The sequence below is a fragment of the Podarcis tiliguerta genome (assembly GCF_965153285.1).
Source record: "Podarcis tiliguerta genome assembly, chromosome: 10".
Classification (NCBI taxonomy): domain Eukaryota; kingdom Metazoa; phylum Chordata; class Lepidosauria; order Squamata; family Lacertidae; genus Podarcis; species Podarcis tiliguerta.
The window spans coordinates 29,175,948-29,198,113 of record NC_139543.1 but is presented as its reverse complement, the minus strand read 5'-3'; the positions used below and the strand labels follow the sequence as shown (position 1 = coordinate 29,198,113).

The 22,166-nt window shown below is 43.0% G+C and overlaps 1 protein-coding gene across 1 annotated transcript in view; it reads right to left on the bottom strand.

Annotated features, from left to right (window-relative positions):
• TBK1 (TANK binding kinase 1) overlaps window positions 1-20,730 on the bottom strand; it is a 29,737-nt gene extending 9,007 nt beyond the window's left edge. Inside the window, exons 1-14 of the mRNA XM_083399655.1 lie at window positions 20,340-20,730; window positions 15,649-15,767; window positions 14,204-14,344; window positions 13,313-13,442; window positions 11,377-11,558; window positions 10,266-10,426; window positions 8,230-8,340; window positions 5,685-5,864; window positions 5,306-5,502; window positions 4,906-4,964; window positions 3,942-4,033; window positions 2,417-2,518; window positions 1,756-1,834; window positions 49-170 (exon numbers count right to left, since the gene is read on the bottom strand). Coding sequence (XP_083255781.1) covers window positions 49-170; window positions 1,756-1,834; window positions 2,417-2,518; window positions 3,942-4,033; window positions 4,906-4,964; window positions 5,306-5,502; window positions 5,685-5,864; window positions 8,230-8,340; window positions 10,266-10,426; window positions 11,377-11,558; window positions 13,313-13,442; window positions 14,204-14,344; window positions 15,649-15,735 — 1,643 coding nt within the window. The 5' untranslated portion in view covers window positions 15,736-15,767; window positions 20,340-20,730. The remainder of the gene's footprint in view (window positions 1-48; window positions 171-1,755; window positions 1,835-2,416; window positions 2,519-3,941; window positions 4,034-4,905; window positions 4,965-5,305; window positions 5,503-5,684; window positions 5,865-8,229; window positions 8,341-10,265; window positions 10,427-11,376; window positions 11,559-13,312; window positions 13,443-14,203; window positions 14,345-15,648; window positions 15,768-20,339) is intronic.
• Window positions 20,731-22,166: the final 1,436 nt, after the last annotated feature.

Below are 22,166 nucleotides of genomic sequence, written 5' to 3'. Positions count from 1 at the left end.
ACTTGAAAACGAAGCACAGTAAGAACTTTACGTGGAAATGCCACTCACTTTCTGTCTTTCGGGTGCGTGCCTTCCTGGTAGGTCCAGCCATCAGACAGCAGGCCATTTGGACAGAGTTTGCTTTTGATATCCTGAAGACTGCTCTCTATTGTTCCCCGTGAACTTGAAAGCTGAACGAATGCAAGAAATTCAGCTTTACCCAGCAAAAATTTGATGAAAGCTAAGTTTTGGAACATATATAGAAAGAAACCTTTTTATCTTTTATAAATATAAGATAAAAGATTGTTTACGTATGCAACAACTGCGGCAAGAATTCTTTTAGCCCAAAAATGGAAACAACAAGAAGTACCAATCAAAGAAGAATAGCAGATGAAGATGATGGACTCTGCAGAACTGGCAAAGCTGACAGGAAAAATCCAAAACCAGCTTGATCAAGTATTCCAAAAGGACTGGAGTAAATTTATACGATATTTGAAAGATTATTGCAAGCAATTAACATTACTAGCAGGGTTGTCTGAAGACTTGTAATGAGAAATTTTCTACCTTTATTTATTTAAATTTTGAGTCATTTTGTAATGAGTGCAATTAGAATTGGAAAACATACAAAATGCAATGATAGAAAGGTTAATTTTGAAAGCCATGAGGCAGGAGGGAAGTCAATAGGCTCTAAAGAGCCAGGGCAGTAAAGTGGATAATGATGATCTGAATGTATATAATTAAATGGAAAATAAATATAAATTATAGTGGAACCTTGGGTTGCAAACGTGATCCATGTGGGAGGCACATTCGCAACCCGCAGCGCTGCTTCTGCGCATGCGCAAAGAGCTATTTGGTCTTCTGCGAATGCGCAAGCACTGAAACCCGGAAGTAACCCGTTCCAGTACTTCTGAGTTCGGCGCATCCGTAACCCGAAAACACACAACCCAGAACGATCGCAACCTGAGGTATGACTGTATATATAGAAAGAAAGAAACCCTGGTTACTTTAGAATAGCTGAAAATGTCTCAATGACTGAAAACTGGCCAGAAACCTGCCACACCTCATAATAGCAGCAAGCCAAGCCACATTTCCTAGAATTTACAGACGTCCACCTTAACACACTTTAACCATCCTTGCATTGGAGGAAAGAGAGACTTTCTACTGGCTGCCAAGGATCTGTGCTTACAGGCAACATCCCTACATTGCTGTCACTGTAAATATACACAAAACACCACTGACACAAAAATAGAAAGTCATCTACATTGAAAGAGATCTTTTTATTTTTGCTTTTAGATGCGCGATAAAATTTTCTGGAATATTTAACCAGCACATTAATGCTCAGCACCTGTATTAGTTTGATCTCCCTGTAGTGCTGTTGTGAAACTGCTTCAGCATCACATTTGGGGGGCGTGTTTCTTCATGCGAACATCCATGCACATGAAAAAAGCATGGCTCGCTATTTTCCCCACAAGAATTCTGCCGTATGCCACTTCTACACACATAGACACAGACACACACATGCATAAATATCAAGCCAGAAATTTGAACGATTTGCCCATGACTGTTCACATCTCTCCACATCCAAATTGGAAAGAAATAAAACATACACTAAATAGATTCATATGAAGAAAATACCATAAGCTAATGAACATGCTCAACAAACATGCTAAAAAAAAAAAGTGGCTTTCCTTTACAGGAAAACACTAAACATACCAGGAATTTGCAAGAAACACCCTTATTTCAAGTACTGTAATGCTGCAATGTTAATATGCTTACCCGTAACAGCTTGGAGTGTATGTCTGAAATTTCATCCACTTCTGACGGTGCCAGGTTGTTTTGATACATATTTTGATATCTGTTCGCCAGAAGACAAGACACACAAAGTCAACTTACGTACAATGGCCCACAGATCTGTTTAGAATGATCAAATAATCATTAAAAATAAAAATAAAAAAACCCTGTTTGGTGATATGCCAAAATAAAAGCAATTATTCTGGATCCAACAGAACAGTACATCCACAAATACCTGAAATAGGAAGACCTGGGTATACAATTGAGCACTAAATGTGCGTGGAGATATTTCTGTAGACCTTGAAAGCAGTTTTGCTAAAGGCTAGTTAAAAGTAGTTTATGTGGTTAACCTACATTTTAGGCTAACAAAAATTATTTTATTTATGTTTCATATTTATACCCCACCCTTCTTCCAAGGAGCTCAAGCTGGCATACATGCTTTGCCCACCCCCCGTATCTCTACAACAATCTTGCGAGGTAGGTTAGATTAAGTGACTGTCCAAAATCAGCCAGTTAGCAGGGTGGGGGTATCCTGTAGCAAAGGCCCATCAACAAGACTAAGACTGGATATTCTCCAATGACATGAGAAATGCAGACCTTCCCAGCATGCAGCATTCGTTCTAAAAAAGAGCATTTATATACTCACATTTCCCCAGCTTTTTCTATGTTTCTGTTGCAAAATTCCAGCTTGATAACCACCTCTGTCTTTTTGTGTAACGTTTCATTGTAATCCTCTTTGATTATTTCGCTAGAATGAAGACCAACTGTGTCAGCACAGATATGAAAAATACCAGATATGCTAGCCGCGTGCTACAATAGGAAAAGTCTGCTCTGTATAAAAATTGACACACTCCCACCAACCCATGGAAAATAAATATGCATCCTTCAACTTCTTGTTGGTTGTCTTAACTGTTTTTATATGTTATTACAGTGGCACGTTTCGAATACCGAAAACCCGGAAGTAAATGCTTCCGTTTTCAAACGTGCCTCGAAAGTCAAACGGCTTCCGCTGAGGTTTTTTTCAATTTTCTCTACTGAATTTGCAGGCTGCCCTTTGTGCCTCAGTTTTTGAACGTTTCCAAAGTCGAACGGTCTTCTGGAATGGATTACGTTTGAAAACCGAGGTACCATAGTATATTGTAAATCGCTTCAGTATGCCTCATGGGAAATGATTCATAAATGAAATAAGTGATAAGTAATGAACATCAACTTCTTCCTGAAAAGGTGCTATATTCTAAGAACAGGTGGTGACCATTTTTGGCACGGATGCCGACCTGCAGGTCCTTTTGGACCCAGGAGAGGGCAGAACGGAGACAGAATGGGGCATAATGGGGCAGGGCGTGGTCTGCTGGTACGCAGGGGAGCCGGGAACGGAACCTCCATGCAAAATGGCAGCCGCCTATAAACAAAGGCCACAATTCTAAGTACTTTTAATCGGGCGATAGTCCTCTTCTGAGTAAACAAGCTTAGAAAACCATCATCCTGCAAACAAGAATTGCGTTTGTAGATGGAATTTGATAATTAACAGAAACTTAAGTTAATAGTTTACTGCAAGGAACAGGAAAGCCTGTCACACTGTAACTACCTCCTATGCAGCACCAAAGGATACACCGTATTTTTTGCTCCATAAGACGCACTTTTTTCCTCCTAAAAAATAAGAGGAAATGGCTGTGCATCTTATGGAGCGAATGTGTGGTCGATCGCTGGCTCCCTTTCCGGCCCTGCCCCCTTGCCCAGGACTCCATTGTTGAATGTTTTGCAGGCTGTTTGTTTCCCCAGCGACATGTGACTGGCTGATTAGATTATCTGTCTGGAAACTGTAGAAACGGCTCCCTTTCCTTTCCTAAAGAAGCTGCAGAACTGTGAGTTGAACCCCATAAAAACAGGATTTTTTCCCATTGCAAAGTAAGCTCAACCACTTTGAGATGATCCTCAAAAAAGGGGCTTTCCCCCTTTCCTCCTCTAAAAACAAGGTGCGTCTTATGGTCAGGTGCATCTTATAGAGCGGTAATTCTATTCCAGCTTAGGTTTGCCTATAGCTGGATGTGCATGGCAGTTGTTGGGCAGAGATCTCTCTGGGGCTTTCCACCTTTGTAACTGGTACTTGGAATACCCAGGGTCAGTAAGTGCCAGAGAAATGATTCACTCTGGCAAATCACAGCGCCACTCACATTAACCATCTGATTCCCTTCCGCATCAGTTCCTGGTACAGCAGTAAAGCATGGGCAACTCTGCAGGCGTAACAAACAACACCTGTAACCGCCTGGAAGACCAAAGAAAGGTGTGAGCAGCATACACTACAGTTTGTCACAAGCAAACAGACTGCGATAAAAACTGGAGGAGTAAAAGAAGCACATTTTTAGGAAGCTAAATCATGAAAAGGCTGTACGCCACGGCAGGTGGGAATACTGAACAACACACTTATCACCAAGACAGAATTAAAGTTTGAGGTTTCTAAACTTTAGTTTTACAGTTTGGACTTCCTAGACATCTGTGAGGTGCAAAAGGAGCACATACTCTTTAGAGATTTTGGGATATTGGGCTGGGACAAAGGGTAACAAAGGCAGCAAGGAACTCAAGATACTACCTGGTAGGCAGGATAAAAAAGGTAAAGGTACCCCTGCCCGTACGGGCCAGTCTTGACAGACTCTAGGGTTGTGCGCCCATCTCACTCAAAGAGGCCAAGGGCCAGCGCTGTCCGAAGACACTTCCAGGTCACGTAGCCAGCGTGACATCGCTGCTCTGGCGAGCCAGAGCCGCACACGGAAACGCAGTTTACCTTCCCGCTAATAAGCAGTCCCTATTTATCTACTTGCACCCAGGGGTGCTTTCGAACTGCTAGGTTGGCAGGCGCTGGGACCGAACAGCGAGAGCGCACCCCGCCGCGGGGATTCGAACCGCCGACCTTTCGATTGGCAAGCCCTAGGCACTGAGGCTTTAACCCACAGCGCCACCCGCGTCCCTGGTAGGCAGGATACTGTATATTAAAGTTGGGGTAGAATATTTGGGCTGAAGGGGAGACTCCATCTAGAACAGGGGCTTATCGGGTGTTCTGCCATATCCAAGTTCAGTACCAATACATGTATTTCCCTTCTAGGAAATGGTCCCATGACACAATTAGGAAGAGATACTCACTTTTGCCATGCTTGCATCAGTATCTAAGTCATAACGTTGATGGACCTTTGGAAGCAGAACTAGAACAGAAGTATTTTTTTAAAAAAATAAGCAAATAGTACTCAAACATATTCAGAATATAAAAGAAAAATTATGATTAGGATTCCTTTATTTCTTACAATTTCCATTCCGCCCTTCCTCACATGATTTTCCAGGATAGCAAACCAATTACTTGCTCACAGTTTTTAAAAAAGTAACTTATTTGGTCACATAGAGGGCTGATGTTCAAAACAGCTCCCACATGAAGATCCAACAAAGTAATGTGTTTAAAATAATAATACTAAAATCAAGTAATAACAATTCAGTTCAAATAAGTTAGCCATTAAAAAATAAAAGAAAAAAACAAGAGACTCCATCATACTTTCGTCATAGAGTAATCCTGTGATTTTCACAGGCTCCCTGCTCACGACGATTATGGGATTTTCTTCAGTGGTTCTGGGGAAAGATTGTGCCAATCTGCTGGGCTCTAGGACTAAACGCCGGCCTTCATATATCAGTTCTTGATTAACTGAAGCTATTTTTGTCTGTTTGTAGACCAAATCATGAAACATGGCAGCACTGTTTAAAAAGAAGAAGAAGAAATACATTTTTAAAATGGCTCCTAATGCAGTAATAAAGACAGAGTGAAGGTGAAAGAAATCAGATTTAATAAGCAAAACTGTTCTATTCAGAGGTATCCTGATCCTATCAGTTTGAAATGTCATGTAAGAATAAAGATATGAAAATGCTGAAATACTTACTTATTATGGATGTGAATATAAATTTTGTGTGCAGTCATTTGTTGCAGAGAGAAAACATGAATAATTATTCGGTGGAGTATATCGCTCGTCTCTGCAAAAAACTGATCAAATCCCCAACACTTCTCTTGATCTGCTTCAAGAATATTTGCAAGAACGGGTGTGAGTAGTACTTGCAGGCCCCTAAAATAGAAAAATAAACACATTTGTTTTTAATTCCGAGTAAGTACGACATTCCTTCTTTTCCTTCTGCCCACTCTTGAATCTGCTGGTTTTTGTGTATGTATAGCAGCACTGCCAACAGCATAAAACTCTCTAGGCTGCCTTGCCTAGGATCCGACTGGTCAATGATTACTCATATCCTCTATGAAGCAGGGAAGACATTACCCACTGAGATATTTCCTCAACGCTTGCTAGGTAAAGATCATCTAATTAATCAGTATTTTGTACAGTGCAAAGGGTGTCAACTATTTTCTGTTAGTGGTGGGACAGTTGGTGGCAGCAACAAGAGAGACGTTTGCTGAACACATGCCCATCACACTATATTATACTGCAGGATTCATGCATGAAATGCATTTGCACCTATACTGCAACAGAATATTCTTCACTTGGGTACATCATTTCGGGAATTTCTCATAGTAATTTAATAAGGTAAAGGTAAAGGTACCCCTGCCCATACGGGCCAGTCTTGCCAGACTCTAGGGTTGTGCGCTCATCTCACTCTAAAGGCCGGGAGCCAGCGCTGTCCACAGACACTTCCAGGTCACGTGGCCAGCGTGACAAGCTGCATCTGGCGAGCCAGCGCAGCACACGGAACGCCGTTCACCTTCCCGCTGGTAAGCGGTCCCTATCTACTTGCACCCGAGGGTGCTTTCGAACTGCTAGGTGGGCAGGAGCTTGGACCGAGCAATGGGAGCTCACCCCGCCGCGGGGATTCGAACCGCCGACCTTTCAATCGGCAAGTCCTAGGCGCTGAGGCTTTAACCCACAGCGCCACCCACGTCCCAGTAATTTAATAGGGGGGAGCAATGTATTGCAGAATATGCAGCGGCAACCCAAAGGCAGAAAAGAAAAGGAAATCCACCAGCAGATTCAAATGTGAAAACAAACTATAATTCTAAGGCAGCAAACCTTAGGGCACTTATTTGAAAGCAAGTTCTATCTATTGAAATTCATGGGTTTAGCTTCCAAATAAAACTCTACGTGGACCATACATTTTGCTTTCCTGGTTAAGTGTTGCAACTAAATAGCTGAACCACGGATGAGGATGGGCCACAAGCCAGGATGTGAAACTATGGTTTGCAAGCCACAGTTTGTGCTGATTTAAGCATTTCATCTGTACCTTACAAGGCACCGATGGTTACAGCTGTTTCCCCAGCTCCTAAGCTAGAAAAAAGAGACTTCAGCTGTACAAACAGAACCTTGGCTTCACTAGTTAGGATCTTAACTAGGATTAAAGCAATGAACCATGGTTACTGCCAGACATATTGAGTCTAACCATGCTCCAAGTTGGGGCAGTGATATATCATCAACAACTGAAGCATACTGAACAAAAAGCCCCAAAACCTTGGGTTTCCAAGAAGAAGTTGTTTCTTAGCATCCTTAGCAGCAACATGAAAGAGAGATATGGTATCAGGATCATGAAGTTGAAAGAGTTATTGGAGGTGACCTAGTCCAAACCCCTTGCTCAGTGTTAGCATCTTCTTTGAAACCCCTTAGGGTAGTGATAAAGCTGGGTATCAAATCCAAACTCCTCTTCTTCTTTACATCTATGTTTCACCTACACCAATTTGTCTGAGCTCTAATGTTGTTGTTGTTTAGTCGTGTCCGACTCTTCGTGACCCCATAGACCAGAGCATGCCAGGCACTCCTGTCTTCCACTGCCTCCCACAGTTTGGTCAAGCTCATGCTGGTAGCTTCGAGAACACTATCCAACCATCTCGTCCTCTGTCATCCCCTTCTCCTTGTGCCCTCCATCTTTCCCAACATCAGGGTCTTTTCCAGGGAGTCTTCTCTTCTCATGAGGTGGCCAAAGTATTGGAGCCTCAGCTTCAGGATCTGTCCTTCCAGTGAGCACTCAGGGCTGATTTCCTTCAGAATGGAGAGGTTTGATCTTCTTGCAGTCCATGGGACTCTCAAGAGGCTCCTCCAGCACCATAATTCAAAAGCATCAATTCTTTGGCGATCAGCCTTCTTTATGGTCCAGCTCTCACTTCCATACATCACTACTGGGAAAACCATAGCTTTTACTGTACAGACTTTTGTTGGCAAGGTGATGTCTCTGCTTTTTAAGATGCTGTCTAGGTTTGTCACTGCTTTTCTCCATCTGCAGTGATCATGGTACCTTTCTAAATAACAACCTTGGGCAATAAAACTGTGGCAATAAAAGAGCATGTGTGGGAAAGCAAACGTTCTATATGCACAAAAATGGTTTCCAATACCAACACAAATGAAGTGAAATACGTCTGATATCCGCTAAGGAAAGCAGAGGGAGAAAATACACTCAGCATCCAATTACTTAAGTGAGTCAGCAATTTGATGAACTTACTTTGAAAGACTGCAGGAAACAGGCATGTCACGACTCCATTCAATGGGGCCATTTTCTGCTTTTTGTACTCCAGATATTGCACCGGAAAGCTTTCCAGTTATAATTTTATACCTTTGGGATATTAAAAGGTAAAGTGCAGTCATTTGAAAACATAAGAATTTCTTTAAAAGCTTAATCATAATCTTAATAGGAATTATCAGTTTGTGACCTTGGACCAGATTACTGCTCCGTTAACACTGTGTTAACAGGCAAATTTCCAACGCACAAGAGTTTTCCAGAATCTTTGCTCAGGAATGTGAAGTAACTTATGTTGTATAAAGATCTGAGACAAATTCATATTTGGGGGGGGGGGGGGAGGAGGAATAGAACATGCCTCCAGAACCAGAACTATTAGTTATTAGTTATTAGAAACAGCAATCAATCATTAGCATTTAAATAATAATGATGGTACATGATTATTGGACTAGAGGTATAGTATCTGTGTAAAACAAACAGAAGTATTTCATTAAAAATTGTGGATGAAGAAAGCTTGTGTCTTTCCTGATAAATTTTTGCAAGGTCCTTCTTCCCCAGGCAGTCCCTAATGACACCTCCCTCACTTTTCCAGAGAGCCCTCTAACCCTTTGGAGCAGCTTATTGGGTGGTACATAAGGAAGGAAGACTCAGCAAGAAAAGCATACTCCAACAGGAACATCCCTTAAGCCGAGTTCCCCTAAGCAGAACTCTGGCTCCAATCCATTGGCTTGCTTTCTCTAACTTGCTAAAGCGAGTTGGAACTCAAAGCAGTTCAATTTGCAGATATGGCTAATGATTTACCATATTCTCTCTCATACTAAAAGACACGATAATGCGCACTGTATTTTTCGCTCTATAAGACGCACCAGACCATAAGACACACCTAGTTTTTGGAGGAGGAAAACAAGAAGAAAAATATTCTGAATCCCAGAAGCCAGAACAGCAAGAGGGATCGCTGCGCAGCGATCCCTCTTGCTGTTCTGGCTTCTGTGATAGCTGCGCAGCCTGCATTTGCTCCATAAGACGCCACACATTTTCCCTTACTTTTTAGGAGGGAAAAAGTGAGTCCTATAGAGCAAAAAATACGGTAATTCAGTGGCATGACTACTGCATAAATGTCACTCCCAGATTCTGAATGACAGGCACTGCTGATGTGAAAATCCTGCAGGGCTTTAAATTATATTAAGGTTGCCATGTGAGCTGCTGCCATGAGTGACACTTTTTGGAAGTTTTCATCTGGAAGCTGAATGTATGGGTTGGATCTACGGGTGAGGGGAAGGCCCAACCCACAAGTTGGTGGAAGATTATTACGGGACAAAAGAGAACTGAAATCCTTGGTGCGCTTACGTTTGCAACAAGGTCTAATATAGCATCTCAGGAGACACACTTGTGCTATGTCCATGTTTTACAAAGTCTCCTGCTATCTCTTCTGCAACCAAGCCAGGAATTACTACCACTTGGGATGCTACTAAGTGGCTCTGCCCTAAGTTGTCTTCTTTTAATTGATGGCCACAACTTTGGAAACAAGGTAAGAATATAAGGAGAGCTTGCCTGCTGGATCAGGCCAATGGCCTATTCAGTCCAGCATCCTGTTCTCACAGTGGCCAACCAAATGCCTGTGGAAAACCGACAAGCAGGGCTGAAGCATAAGAGCACTCTCTACGTTGCCCTTGTGGCTTCTAGCAAGTTATTTCCTACAGGGTATTAACACATATATTCCAAACACAGTTCTCATGCTTTGAGGAAGATGCCAAATCAAATTTGCTCTCAACACAACTAGAATAAAAAACCCCAGTTCTACATGCTTGTAAAAAAGCAAAGTAATTTGACGATAATTTAACAAATTCGCTACAGCTGGTAAAGAATGAGGAAGCGGCAGTACATGTAAACCCAGTGTTAGGTATTCAAGAGTTTACCCAAATCACACGAGATTTTTATTCCCTCAATTCTTACGTATTCGTTTTCTATTTTTTATTTGATAGCATAATTTGTGGATAAAGCATTTCCTCTAAATTACCTACATCACTTCCTTGTTTCTGCGAGGCCCTTCGAAAGGTCGAAAGGGTAAACTTCCAGTTGCAGCATGGTAAAATGTCACCCCTATGCTCCACAAATCAACCGTTGCCCCGTATTTTTTCTGATGTTCTTTTCTCAATACTGCTCGTTCGTACATATCGGGATGCTAAAGGAGTAAGGGAGAAAGAGAAGCAATATTAGAATAAATTGATTCATCAGCAAGCGGCACAACGTACTATGTGTCTGTCAGGGACATCGACTCAGGGCTGAGAGGGGGAAAGCCGGATGAATTACAGAGAGCCCCAAAGATTGTGGGAAGCAGCACCTCCTCAGCACAGGAGAGTAACCACGCCTCCAGTGGAGAGGAGCTGGAGGGCTCGGAGGAGGCAAGGCGGTGCTAGGACACCTTGCCTGAGCAAAGAGGGGAGGAGAGACGTCCTCCATTACCCACGCCCTTGTAGAGAATGTATTTCTAGAGATGCTGCACGTCTACTGCTGCACGTGAAGCAGTGGGAGTGGAGAAAGAACAAAGAAACCTGCAACTGACTGAGTTAGTTACAGGTTTTTTTGTTCTTTCTCCACTCCCACTGCTTCACGCCCTCCTTGCGCAGTAGGCTTCCGCGCAGAGAGCGGAAGCGCAGACTGGGCGTAAAGAAATTACTCTGCTGGGGAAGGTTTAAGGACAGCCCACTCTCAGATTCTGCAAGTGAATGAGCGAGCCACGGAATAGTGGCTCTCTGCATGGTGAAGGTTCTTTGGCACCAATAACAAGGCTTTACAACAGACCAGGGAGGCATTTGCCTGATTGCTCTTGAGCAACCCCTTGATACCCTTACAGTGTCCAAACTTTCCAATTGTTACATTCAATAAAGGTTGACATTACCCTTGAATGTGCCTTTGAATGTGTGCCATGGACAAAACTGGCCTCTGTCCCTCTTTTGTTCCCTCCCTCCTCCAACGCCCACTCGCATCTCCATCACAATATGTTGCCGATCAATGAATTCACAACTCAGATTCCGCTAGCAGCCATGCAGGCTGTTGCTAAGATGTTTGCCCCAAGTATCAACAGATTACACAAATAAGGCTAAGCAAAAAATAAAATGTGTCTAGGTTTACCAAGTATTCTTCTGTACCGTAGAGGGAGACAAATTGTTCATCATCATCCAGCTCCCTAGCAGCCCCGAAATCTGTCAGTTTATAAACAGATTGACCATCTTCACCTATAACTCGCATGATATTGCCTGGCTTGATGTCACGGTGCACTATTCCATTCTCACGAAGGTGGTTCATGCCAGCCACTTAAATGCACGGGAAAATGAAGAGAAATATATGTAAATTTTAAAAGACAGTTATATTTTTATTGGATTTCTTCCTCTAAATATGTATTTATAAGCACTGAAAGAAAGCATGCAAATATCCCGGCTGAAATTCTAAATGAGTTTCCACTGAAAGGAGCGTTCCACTGAGCAGAGTTCCACTTTCGGCATTCGCTTCCCAGAAGCAGCAAGGGAGGAGAGAGTGATTTCTACTGATTCCCTTCCCACCTTTGCCCTGCAGACCATTGGAAATCTGCCCCGTAAGGTCGGGGAAAGCTCGGGAACAGCATGCGGTGTGGCACATGGGCAAAGAGAAATTAGCAAAAAATACCACCCTACTCCTTCTCTCCAGTGAGAGCTTCTGCTGCATCACAGCATGAATGGAAGGAGTCCTGCTTAGGGCTTCCATGGTGATAACCAGCAACTTTGAATAGGGCATAGAATCAGACCAAAAGTCAATGAAACAATTGCGCCAATTGAATAGCAGGATCCTGATAGATAGTTCTATAGTCAATGTTCCAACTGCCCCATTTGGACCAGCTTTAGATTCCAAACATGGATCAAAAGTACGTTTCCGAGCACAATTCAAAGTGTTGGTGCTGACCTTTAAAGCCCTAAACGGCCTCGGTCCAGTATAGCTGAAGGAGCGTCTCCACCCCCATCATTCTGCCCAGACACTGAGGTCCAGCGCTGAGGGCCTTCTGGCAGTTCCCTCGCTGCGAGAAGCCAAGTTACAGGGAACCAGACAGAGGGCCTTCTCGGTAGTGGCACCCGCTCTGTGGAACGCCCTCCCACCAGATGTCAAAGAGAAAAACTACCAAACTTTTAGAAGACATCTTAAGGCAGCCCTGTTTAGGGAATCTTTTAATGTTTAATAGACCATTGTATTTCAATATTCTGTTGGAAGCCACCCAGAGTGGCTGGGGAAACCCAGCCAGATGGGCAGGGTATAAATAATAAAGTATTATTATTATTGTTATTATTATTATTGGAGCACCATGCAGAGTGCACTGCAGTAGCCCAGTCGTGACGTAACTAAGATACGTGTCACTGTGGTCCTGTCTGTTTTCTCCAAGAAGGATGTGACTGGCACACCAGCCTTCCTTAAGGGAAGGAATCATGAGCACTCTTGGAGGACCACTTCCCGTTAGCTTATCCACTCCACAGTCTAATAGATGGGAGTGGTATGTGTACATTTAACAGCAAAAGATACCCCTGTGTAGCTTAGTACACCTGCATGCGTCAAAACCAAACTTAAATGAGACTGAATCTATCCTATGGTTCCATATCTGCATGCAAACACGTTCTAACTAAGCTAAGCATTCGAAGAAAGTGCCATAAACAAAGCACTGCATTTTCCGCTCTATAAGACGCACCAGACCATAAGACGCGCCTAGTTTTTGGAGGAAGAAAACAAGAGAGAAAAAATTCTGAATCCCAGAAGCCAGAACAGCAAGAGGGATCTGGCTTCTGGGATAGCCGCGTGCAGTCTCTTCTGGGCAACGTGAGGAAGGCTCCCCCAAGAGCTGCGCTCCCTTTAAAGAGAGCCGCACACACGCTCCATGCGGCTCTTTAAATGGAGTGTTGAGCAGAGCCTCCCGCCTGCATTCGCTCCATAAGATGCACACACATCTCCCCTTACTTTTTAGGAGGGGAAAAGTGCGTCTTATAGAGCAAAAAATACAGTAAGCCCAATATGTGACATTAAAGTACATAAGGAATCAACTTCCACCTACCAACATCTCTCAATACAATTAAGAATTCTGCTTCTGGCAACCCGTAGGCATTAGCTGGCTCTTCTAAAACTGTATATAAGCTGCCACATGGGCAAAATTCCATAACAAGGACTTTATGTCTAGAGGTTGTCTAGAAAAGAAAAACATGAAAAGTTTGCAAGTTAACATGCAACAAGTCCCAGTGCCAGAAAGAAAGCAAAAAAGCTTCACTGCCAAAAAGTTTTGCCAGACCCACAGTTAGTCTAGAAGAAAGATCTAAGTTCCTTTCCTATGGGTTAAGAAAGAAAAGCAAATAAAATTATCTTGAGCAGAGATAAAATCAATGTAATTTACAACTTATGGTCTTTAAAAATCAAAGAGAGAAGAAGTGGAAAACTGCTAACAAGGATTTTTGTCCATTATTTTCTCTACCACTCAAAAGTTCAGTCTTTTCAGCTGCCCAGAATATACTTGATACTTGATACCTATGCACATTTATTGGAAGTTTTTCTGAAATTGATGTTAGTTATTGCCATCAGATATTAGGAATGACGAGCAATTCTAAGAAGGAAAGCTTGAAGAATGAATTCCTTTATGTGTGTTTGCCACACCATTATTTGGAATGAAAGCAATTCTTTATTGAATGCAGTCATTAAGGGAAGACTCTTAAAAAAAAGAAGGGCCATTATTAAAAATCAAACAGGTGTTTCATAATTATATACATCATATGCAATAATGCAATGCAACCTTTTCTAAGGCACATTCATAAATGTTCAAAAACATATCAGAAATCATACACTGTCCCCGTGAACCTCAAATAAAAGAAAAGGCATTCTGATCACTGGAACCCGAAATAAAATAATAAAACAATGCTCAGTAGGCTACCAGAGCAATAGAGTTTTTAAAAAATACCTCTTCTTCTATGGCAAATAGTTTGACAATGTTCTTGTGATTCAATTTCTTCAACACTTCAAATTCTCTCATCTGAACATCCACGGGACGAAGGAAGCTAAAGTTATTGAACACTTTTACAGCATACAAGTCTCCTGTTTTCTGTAAAACAAATAGAGAGTATTTTTTTATAAAAGAAAAAGCATTTCACACAATTGACTAGGGAATAAAAACCTTGTTCCTGCATTCATTAAAAAACTATAAAAATATACTATGCATATGAATAAAATAAAATAAAAACCCTCAACACAGTGGGATTTACTTCTGAATAAACATGTATGTGAGTTTGCTTTAAGAATAATGGGGGGGGGGGGTTTACACTTTGAGTTGTATCCAACAAACTCAATGCACACATGGAATAATTTCTGTGGCCACAATGGAACTTCTGCTCTCTTTCCTCAGGTAAAGGTAAAGGGACCCCTGACCATTAGGTCCAGTCGTGGCTGACTCTGGGGTTGTGGCGCTCCTCTCGCTTTATTGGCCAAGGGAGCCGGCGTACAGCTTCCAGGTCATGTGGCCAGCATGACCAAGCCGCTTCTGGCGAACCAGAGCAGCGCACGGAAACACTGTTTACCTTCCTGCTGGAGTGGTACCTATTTATCTACTTGCACTTTGACATGCTTTCAAACTGCTAGGTTGGCAGGAGCAGGGACCGAGCAATGGGAGCTCACCCCGTCACGGGGATTCGAACCGCTGACCTTCTGATTGGCAAGTCCTAGGCTCTGTGGTTTAACCCACAGCGCCACCCACATCCCCTTTCCTCAGGAGGATTCGGCAAAAACCCAGAGAAGATTTTGGGGGGGTGATGTGGGAAGGGGAAAAGAGAGAGAAGTGGGGAGAGGAAGTTTGGTTGTGCTTGTTTTTAAATACTTGGTAACTATGAAAGATGACAGACAACTTCAAAATGCACGTGTTGAATCCAAGGGTGTCCATACATGAGTGAATAAAAGTTCCACTTGCGGAATGGGATTTCCCTTCCCTATCCCCCAAAATCTGAAGGATTTGGGGCCCTTCCAGAGCAGACTTGGTAGTGCAGGGGTTTACAGTGGGAAGAAAGAAAATCCATTCATGCCATGTTGGATTAAACACTGTTACGTCAATACCCAAACAAAAAAAGGAATAAATGTCATTTTCTAAAGGTTCCAGTGTGAATAACTTGCTAATTACTAACTAGCACTTTACCTTCAGATTAAGGAGGGATATGATTTCAGTTATCTCCAGTAAGATTTTCTTGTACTCTACGGTATGATAAATCTTTTATATTTCATGAGCCAAGATGTTACATGTGAAAAGGGTATTATAACTAGACCCTCTTAGTCATGCCTCCTGTATTTCCAATAATTTGCACTTCATTTCGTATAAAAGCATTTCCAGCAGACAGCTAGAACTTCTGTCTCTATACAAACCTTGTGTCGACCACGAAAAACATTTGCAGTAGCTCCTTGTCCCAGAATGTCCGAGAGAAGCCAGAGATAATTCGAAGTGCTTTGCATTTTTGCTCCTGATTGGGCAATTCTTGTTTGATCTGAATAGGGAAATAGATACTCCGGAGTTAATCGCCACAGTGCATGTGACAGTAGACAGAAGTTTCATGTTTTATTCAAAACCTAAGGGAAGTACCCTAGGAAGATTAGCCTGAATAGTTTCAGAAATTCCTTTTCACTGAAATCCTGGAAACCACAGGATGAAGTAATTCTAGTTCAAACCTATTATTGGAAATGGAGTTTGAAAGGTTTATTTCTGACTTCTGAATATGGATGCAGAATAAAATGGAGGCCAATAACAGAACTCTATGTTTTGTTTTCAGTCCCCATAGGATTTTTATCATTTTCTACATTTGTTTTCAAATTTAGTCATCTTTATCATTTTCTACACTTGTTTTCAAAATTAGTCAAGTTGTTCACATTTAAGTGTAAAATCTGCAAAAAGATGATACAACTGTACAAGTGACCATGGAAATTATGTTACCTATGAGATCCACAATCCAAAACATTATCACAATATTGCTTCACAATATCAGTATTGATATTGTAACTGCCCATGTAAAATCCAAAGCAAGACTACATTCATATTAACTCCATTCTGATCCTTTCTTACCAGCTTAATTCATTTTCTATGATATATTCACAACTAGCCTTCCATGCTAGGGCTCCTTTTATTTCTATCTCTTTTGATTTTCTTTTCCAGCTTTCTGCCCATTTTGTCTTCTATGCGCCAAGAGCGGCACACCTATAATTATTTGCAAGGTGTCAAGTAGCAGACTGGGATGCTTATAGAGATTTAACACTTGTAAAAACCTCTCAAAAGTGAGAATGGGGACAAGGCAATTCCAACATGGATCCTTCTCCCTGAATTAAGAAACACACGAGAGAATTGGCAATGGTTCTCCTTGCTTGCTGAAGCTAGCTAATCGAACAGTCACAGCCCATCCTGCCTCTGAAAGTCTTAAGAATGGTTACCACTGAATCAGCAATTGAGAGAAGTCAGGGGTAGGCAACCTAAGGCCCAGGGGCCAGATGCGGCCCAATTGCTTTCTCAATCCGGCCCGTGGATGGTCCGGGAATCAGCGTGTTTTACATGAGTAGAATGTGTGCTTTTATTTAAAATGCATCTCTGGGTTATTTGTGGGGCATAGGAATTCATTCATCCCCCCCCCCCCAAAAAAATATAGTCCGGCCCACCACATGGTCTGAGGGATGGTGGACTGGCCCCCGGCTGATAAAAGGTTGCTGACCCCTGAGATAAGACGTAGGAGAAGAACAGCAAAGCAGAACTACCCCAGTTTGGGTAGATTGGCTTGCTTCTCCCCACCTGTCCTGTTTAGGTAGCTTAATGGTTCTCCTCCAAGTTTATTTACGTAATTCAAGTCAGTTGAAGTGTGAGCTAACATTTACCCTGAGTAATAAACCTTATGTTTTCTTTATCGCTTCAACCAAAGGTTTTACAAGAAGATTTCTTTCTGCAAGCATGCCGCAATATATTTACTAAACTCCAACAGGGAAAAGAGGTGCAACAGGTAGAACTTTGATTGACTGCTCTTTCTATTCTCCTGTAAAAGCGGCCACAGACTTTCCAGCCCTTTCTTGATCTATAGCTTTGCATGCAATCTCCTGCTGGAGACAGGCAGGCCTTGTCCTTGCAACCATCTGTCTCTAGCAATGCAGCTTGCAGGTTTCTTTTTAAAAAAGCATTTACAGAGATTTATAAATCCAAAAAGGTTTCCCCCCCCTTCTTATATGGCTTCAATTCGAAATAGCTTAGCAGCAATTGCGGTTCATTTTGATGCACATCTTTCTCCTCCTCCTTTTAAAAATGTATTTTATTGATTTTCAAGATGCACTTCCTTCTTCATCAAAGTTGACATAATAGAAGGGTTAGCGCATTGTTACTATAAATAATCACCACTATACTACTGCCCACTTGCAGAGAACTTTACAATCTATATGGTGAAATTCTATGCAGATGTGCTCAGAAGCATGCCCTTTGACATCATAGATCCAGCTTGGTATAGAAGTTAAGAGTATCAGACCATTGCTGAATACACACTGTACCTTCAAAGCACACTTTCTCCTTCAAAGAATTTCCAGCTGACAAGTTGCAATCTACCAACCTAGCCTACATCACAAGTGCTGGACAAATCTGTCCCAGGGATCTTTCCCAGAGGGATTCAAATTACTCTCTGAAAGAAGGAGTCTACACCATGATCAAACATAAGCAGATTTATTGTGGGTCGACAGTACTGTGGGCAAAGAACTCCCCCCCCCCCGCAGCTCCTGCTGGAAAAAGGGGATTGCACATTCCAGTTCACATCACAGATAATTTATACCCTAAGACCGCTCAATATCCCTACTACAATTCCTATTAGTTAAGAAATTGCAGTTTACAGGCTTCCCGATCCGCCTACATCATGTCTGCTTCTAAACTGAACATGTAAAACAGGTACCCCCAACAATAACATATATCCCATGTCCATTCAAATTAGCAGGTTTTTACACTAGGGGTGTGTTTTATAATATTCATGAAGCATTTGAGCATGCGTACTAGTGCTTAAACTATCACCTGCTATTTCTCCTTGTTATCTCGGCTCACCTCTGAACTATAAATCTGTATGATATTTACAACTCAGGTTGTAAAACACGCTGATAAACAGTTCTGCAAAAGGGCCCCCCTTGAATCTCTTTGTTCAGGGAATTGGTCTTAAGGCAGGCATGGTCATCCTCACCATACCTTCCCTAAGAATAAAACTCATTTTCATTTATTTATCCCACAACAAGGAAGATAAAATGGGGCTTGGTGAGCACACAATGTACATTACCTTGAGCTCCTTGAAGGAAAGATGAGAAAGAAATTTCACATAAACATGCATGCATGTATACATATGTACGTTATTGCAGCCTTATTCTTCCTTCCCCATTCTGTAGCCAGCTGATGAAGCAAAGTCATCATATTTACCTTTTCATGGAACATTAGCTAATTCTCATGACTACCCAATGAGCCTATCAGCACAATCATATGCATATTTATTTTGAACCCCAGGTGAATTCACATGGGGCTTACTCTCAAGTAAGGAGAAACAGGATTTAAGTCTTTGATCCAGCCACCTGACCGGGGGGGGGGGGGGACCGGGGACCTGCATCACTCCAGCTGTTTTGTGATTTTATATTGCGAATTTACATTGTGAACCACCCTGAGACCTGCAAGTATAGGCCGGTATACAAGCTGAATAAACAACAACTCTCATCAGTGTCAGGCAATGATCTGGAACAATGGGAGTCCTGCAGCAACACCCGGTTCTAGATTATTTCATTAAGATATACAAAAGAAAAGTTAACATTGAGTGGCCTAAGTCTATTTGTGGAGAGGGTGAAAGCTGAATCTAAGGCAACAAACCCGTCATGGAACTATGGAACGCTGGCCACAGATCTGCAAATCACTGCTCCACAGCTGAGCCCATAAATGATCTTTACTGCCAAAATGTTATGACTGCACTGGGGCAACAGGAAACTTCCGCTTCCATGCGCAATCAGAGAAAGCCGCTTCTCTGTACACAAGCTCTCCAATTAGAAATATGCAAATCACCCAACACCTCACAGTTGAGCCCATAGGGGGGTCTCCACTGTCAAATATTATGTTTGCATTCCAGGAAACAGAAAACCTTTCTGGTGATTGATCCACGGCGAATGCTGCTGCACACAAGCGATCCTGTTATAAATGTGTATCTGTGTGAATACACCCTAGTAAGTGCTAGGTCATGAGGGGCAGGAGGACAATATCTGGGGTGCTCGGTTAAGAGGTGGAGGAAGGAATCATGGAATTGTGGAGTTGGAAGGGGTCCCAAGGGTCATCTAGCCCAACCCGCTGTGATGCAGGAATAATTCTTGCTTAACGTGGGACTCGAACCCACCGCCCTAAGATGAAGAGTCTGATGCTCTACTGACTGACATACAATGTGACACCTGCCATCTAAGGAAAATGTCATTTGGGTGGCAGGTGTAGAACAAGAGGAAGGTTGCAGCAGCGCCACCAAGTCCCCGAAGAGTTAAGGAGGGCCGGCTGGATGCCCAACAGAGGCTCCTGGATCTTTATTTTTATTTATTTTTTAATATTTTTTATTAAATTTTCCATTTTAACAATCCAATCGAATCACATTAAATATTCCAAATTATACAAATACATATCATATAGTCCGAATATTCTGCCAAATTATAAATTTTAGCTCCTGGATCTTTTAGATATGCACACACGTCGGGCCTGGCTCCTCGCTGGGCACGTCGAGAAGACTGCGCAGCTCAATGTTTAGAAGGCAAAGGAGCAAAGACGCCGGGCAGCTCAGGATTCGAACCCGACTCCCGGGTCGCTCTGCGGTGCACGGGAGTCGCCTCTGTTTGGAAGCGCCCCTCTCCGGAGGGTTGCACCAGAGCAGGGCAGTGCCGGGAAATCCCCGCTGCCGTCGGGCCTGCAGAAAGGCTGGCCGAAGCCTCGTCATTCGCTCGCCTGGGCGAAAACGAAAGCCAGGCAGCCACGTTCCCCGCCGGCTTCGCCTCTTCCCTGCGCGCGCCCCTCCCCTCCACCCGCGCCGGGGCCCGCGTCGCCTCACCTGGGTCCCCTCCGCAGGCCCCTTCCGACGGCGAGCGCGGGAAGCAGCCCTCGGCCGAAGAAGCCCCGCTCCTCGCAATCGGCGCGGCCCGCCGAGCAGCCTCCCTCGTCCGGCTCCCGCTCGCCTGCTTCCGGCTTCCTGACGCTTCGGAGGCGGGGCAGCTCCGTGAGAAAGGACCCGGGCGAGGCGGGAAGGTCGCGGGGCTCACGCGCCTGCCTGCCTGCCTGCTTGCTTGGTGCCGGGCGAGGCAGCTTTACTCGGGAGTAAGGCGCGCCCAGCCCCTGCTGCAGCCTTCGTGGAAATAGGACAGGCCCAAAGGCATCAATGGGAGGCGGAGACATTTTCACAACTATTGTGCTGCTGAAGTCTCTCGGCGGTGCATCCTGGGGTCTGTAGAGTATTGCTTTCCTATTGCTTTCCTTGAGATACTGGGTAGGTTGTATTTCTGTACATTCCTTTCTAAGCTACCCTGGCACTGCTAGGTCGGAATGTCTAAGTGATGTCATGACCTTCCTATCTAACTATATACACCCTCTCCTTATCACCACAGACTGGAAGAATGTTAAGTGCACTCTGTACAATCTCTGAGTACCACCCTATCAATCATAGATTACTATGTTCCTTTGTTCCCTCTATCTAATGATGCTTAATGCCTTATACGCAACCCCCTGTATGTATATGCAACACTTGTAACGCTTGTACGCACACCACGTGTAACCAATCAGCACCAAGCACATATGAGGCAATTGGTGTAATATACAATAAAAGGGACTCTCAGACACTTGGTCGGGAGATGCCTCCCACATGACACCATCTACTTGTCTGTCGCTTATTTCAACCCAACAGGGTCAGCCAACTTCAATTCAAAAAATGGGGTGGGGGCAGCCCTGCACAATCTTTTTTTTAAAATTTTTATTTATACTTTTCAGATTTATACATTTCACTGATCATTTTGACATTTCCAAACTTGACTTCCTTCCCCCTCTTTCTGTGGTTCCTTACATTTATTTTTTAATATATTCTGCATATCCAAAGTAACTCAATTTTCCTCATTTATTCATCTTCTTTAAATATGTACTCTAGGAAGCTGCAGGTTATTACAATGTTCCTGCCAATGTTTTTATCTTGTTTACAATTTATCTGTAAATGTTCAAGAAACCGTTTCCGTTCTTTTACAGAACGTTTTGTTATCTTGATTTCTTATTCTTCCGGTAAGTTTCGCCATTTCTGCATGTTCCTTAAGTTTTTGTATCCATTCTTCCTTTGCACAACCGATCACAAGACATGGTGCACACAAACCATTTGAATGGCAATGCCCATCCAGTTGGTGCCCCCCCCAGCCCCCTCAAATTTTTTTTTGGGGGGGAGGAGTGAAGGAACCTTGGCCCCTACGAGTTGGCTCCCATGCTCTCAGCCTAACCTACCTCATAGGGTTGTTGTGAGAATAAAGGAGGCCTCATGGACGTCTTGCTGAGTTCCTTCGAGGCTTAAGGGCAGGAGATAACAACTCAAGCAGACAATGAGGCGCAGGGTTCTTGCCAAAACAATGTCTCATAAGGATAAGCCTGCAAGTTAGGCCTGCAGTTGCCATAGCTTGAAAACTGCAGGGCACAGTTCAAAACGGAATTATGCCTAAAGGAGAAATGGAAGGGGCTGGCTAAGGTGGAAGGACATAAAATGCAGGTGTTGTGAGCAAGTTTTGCAAAGACCAGATATATAGTTGGATGCACAAGACAGGCATTCCCAAACAACATTTCCGATTGTTTTAACATGAAAGAAACTGCCAGTAAATGAGCAGGAACAGAACTATTTACCCTTCTCGAAGAA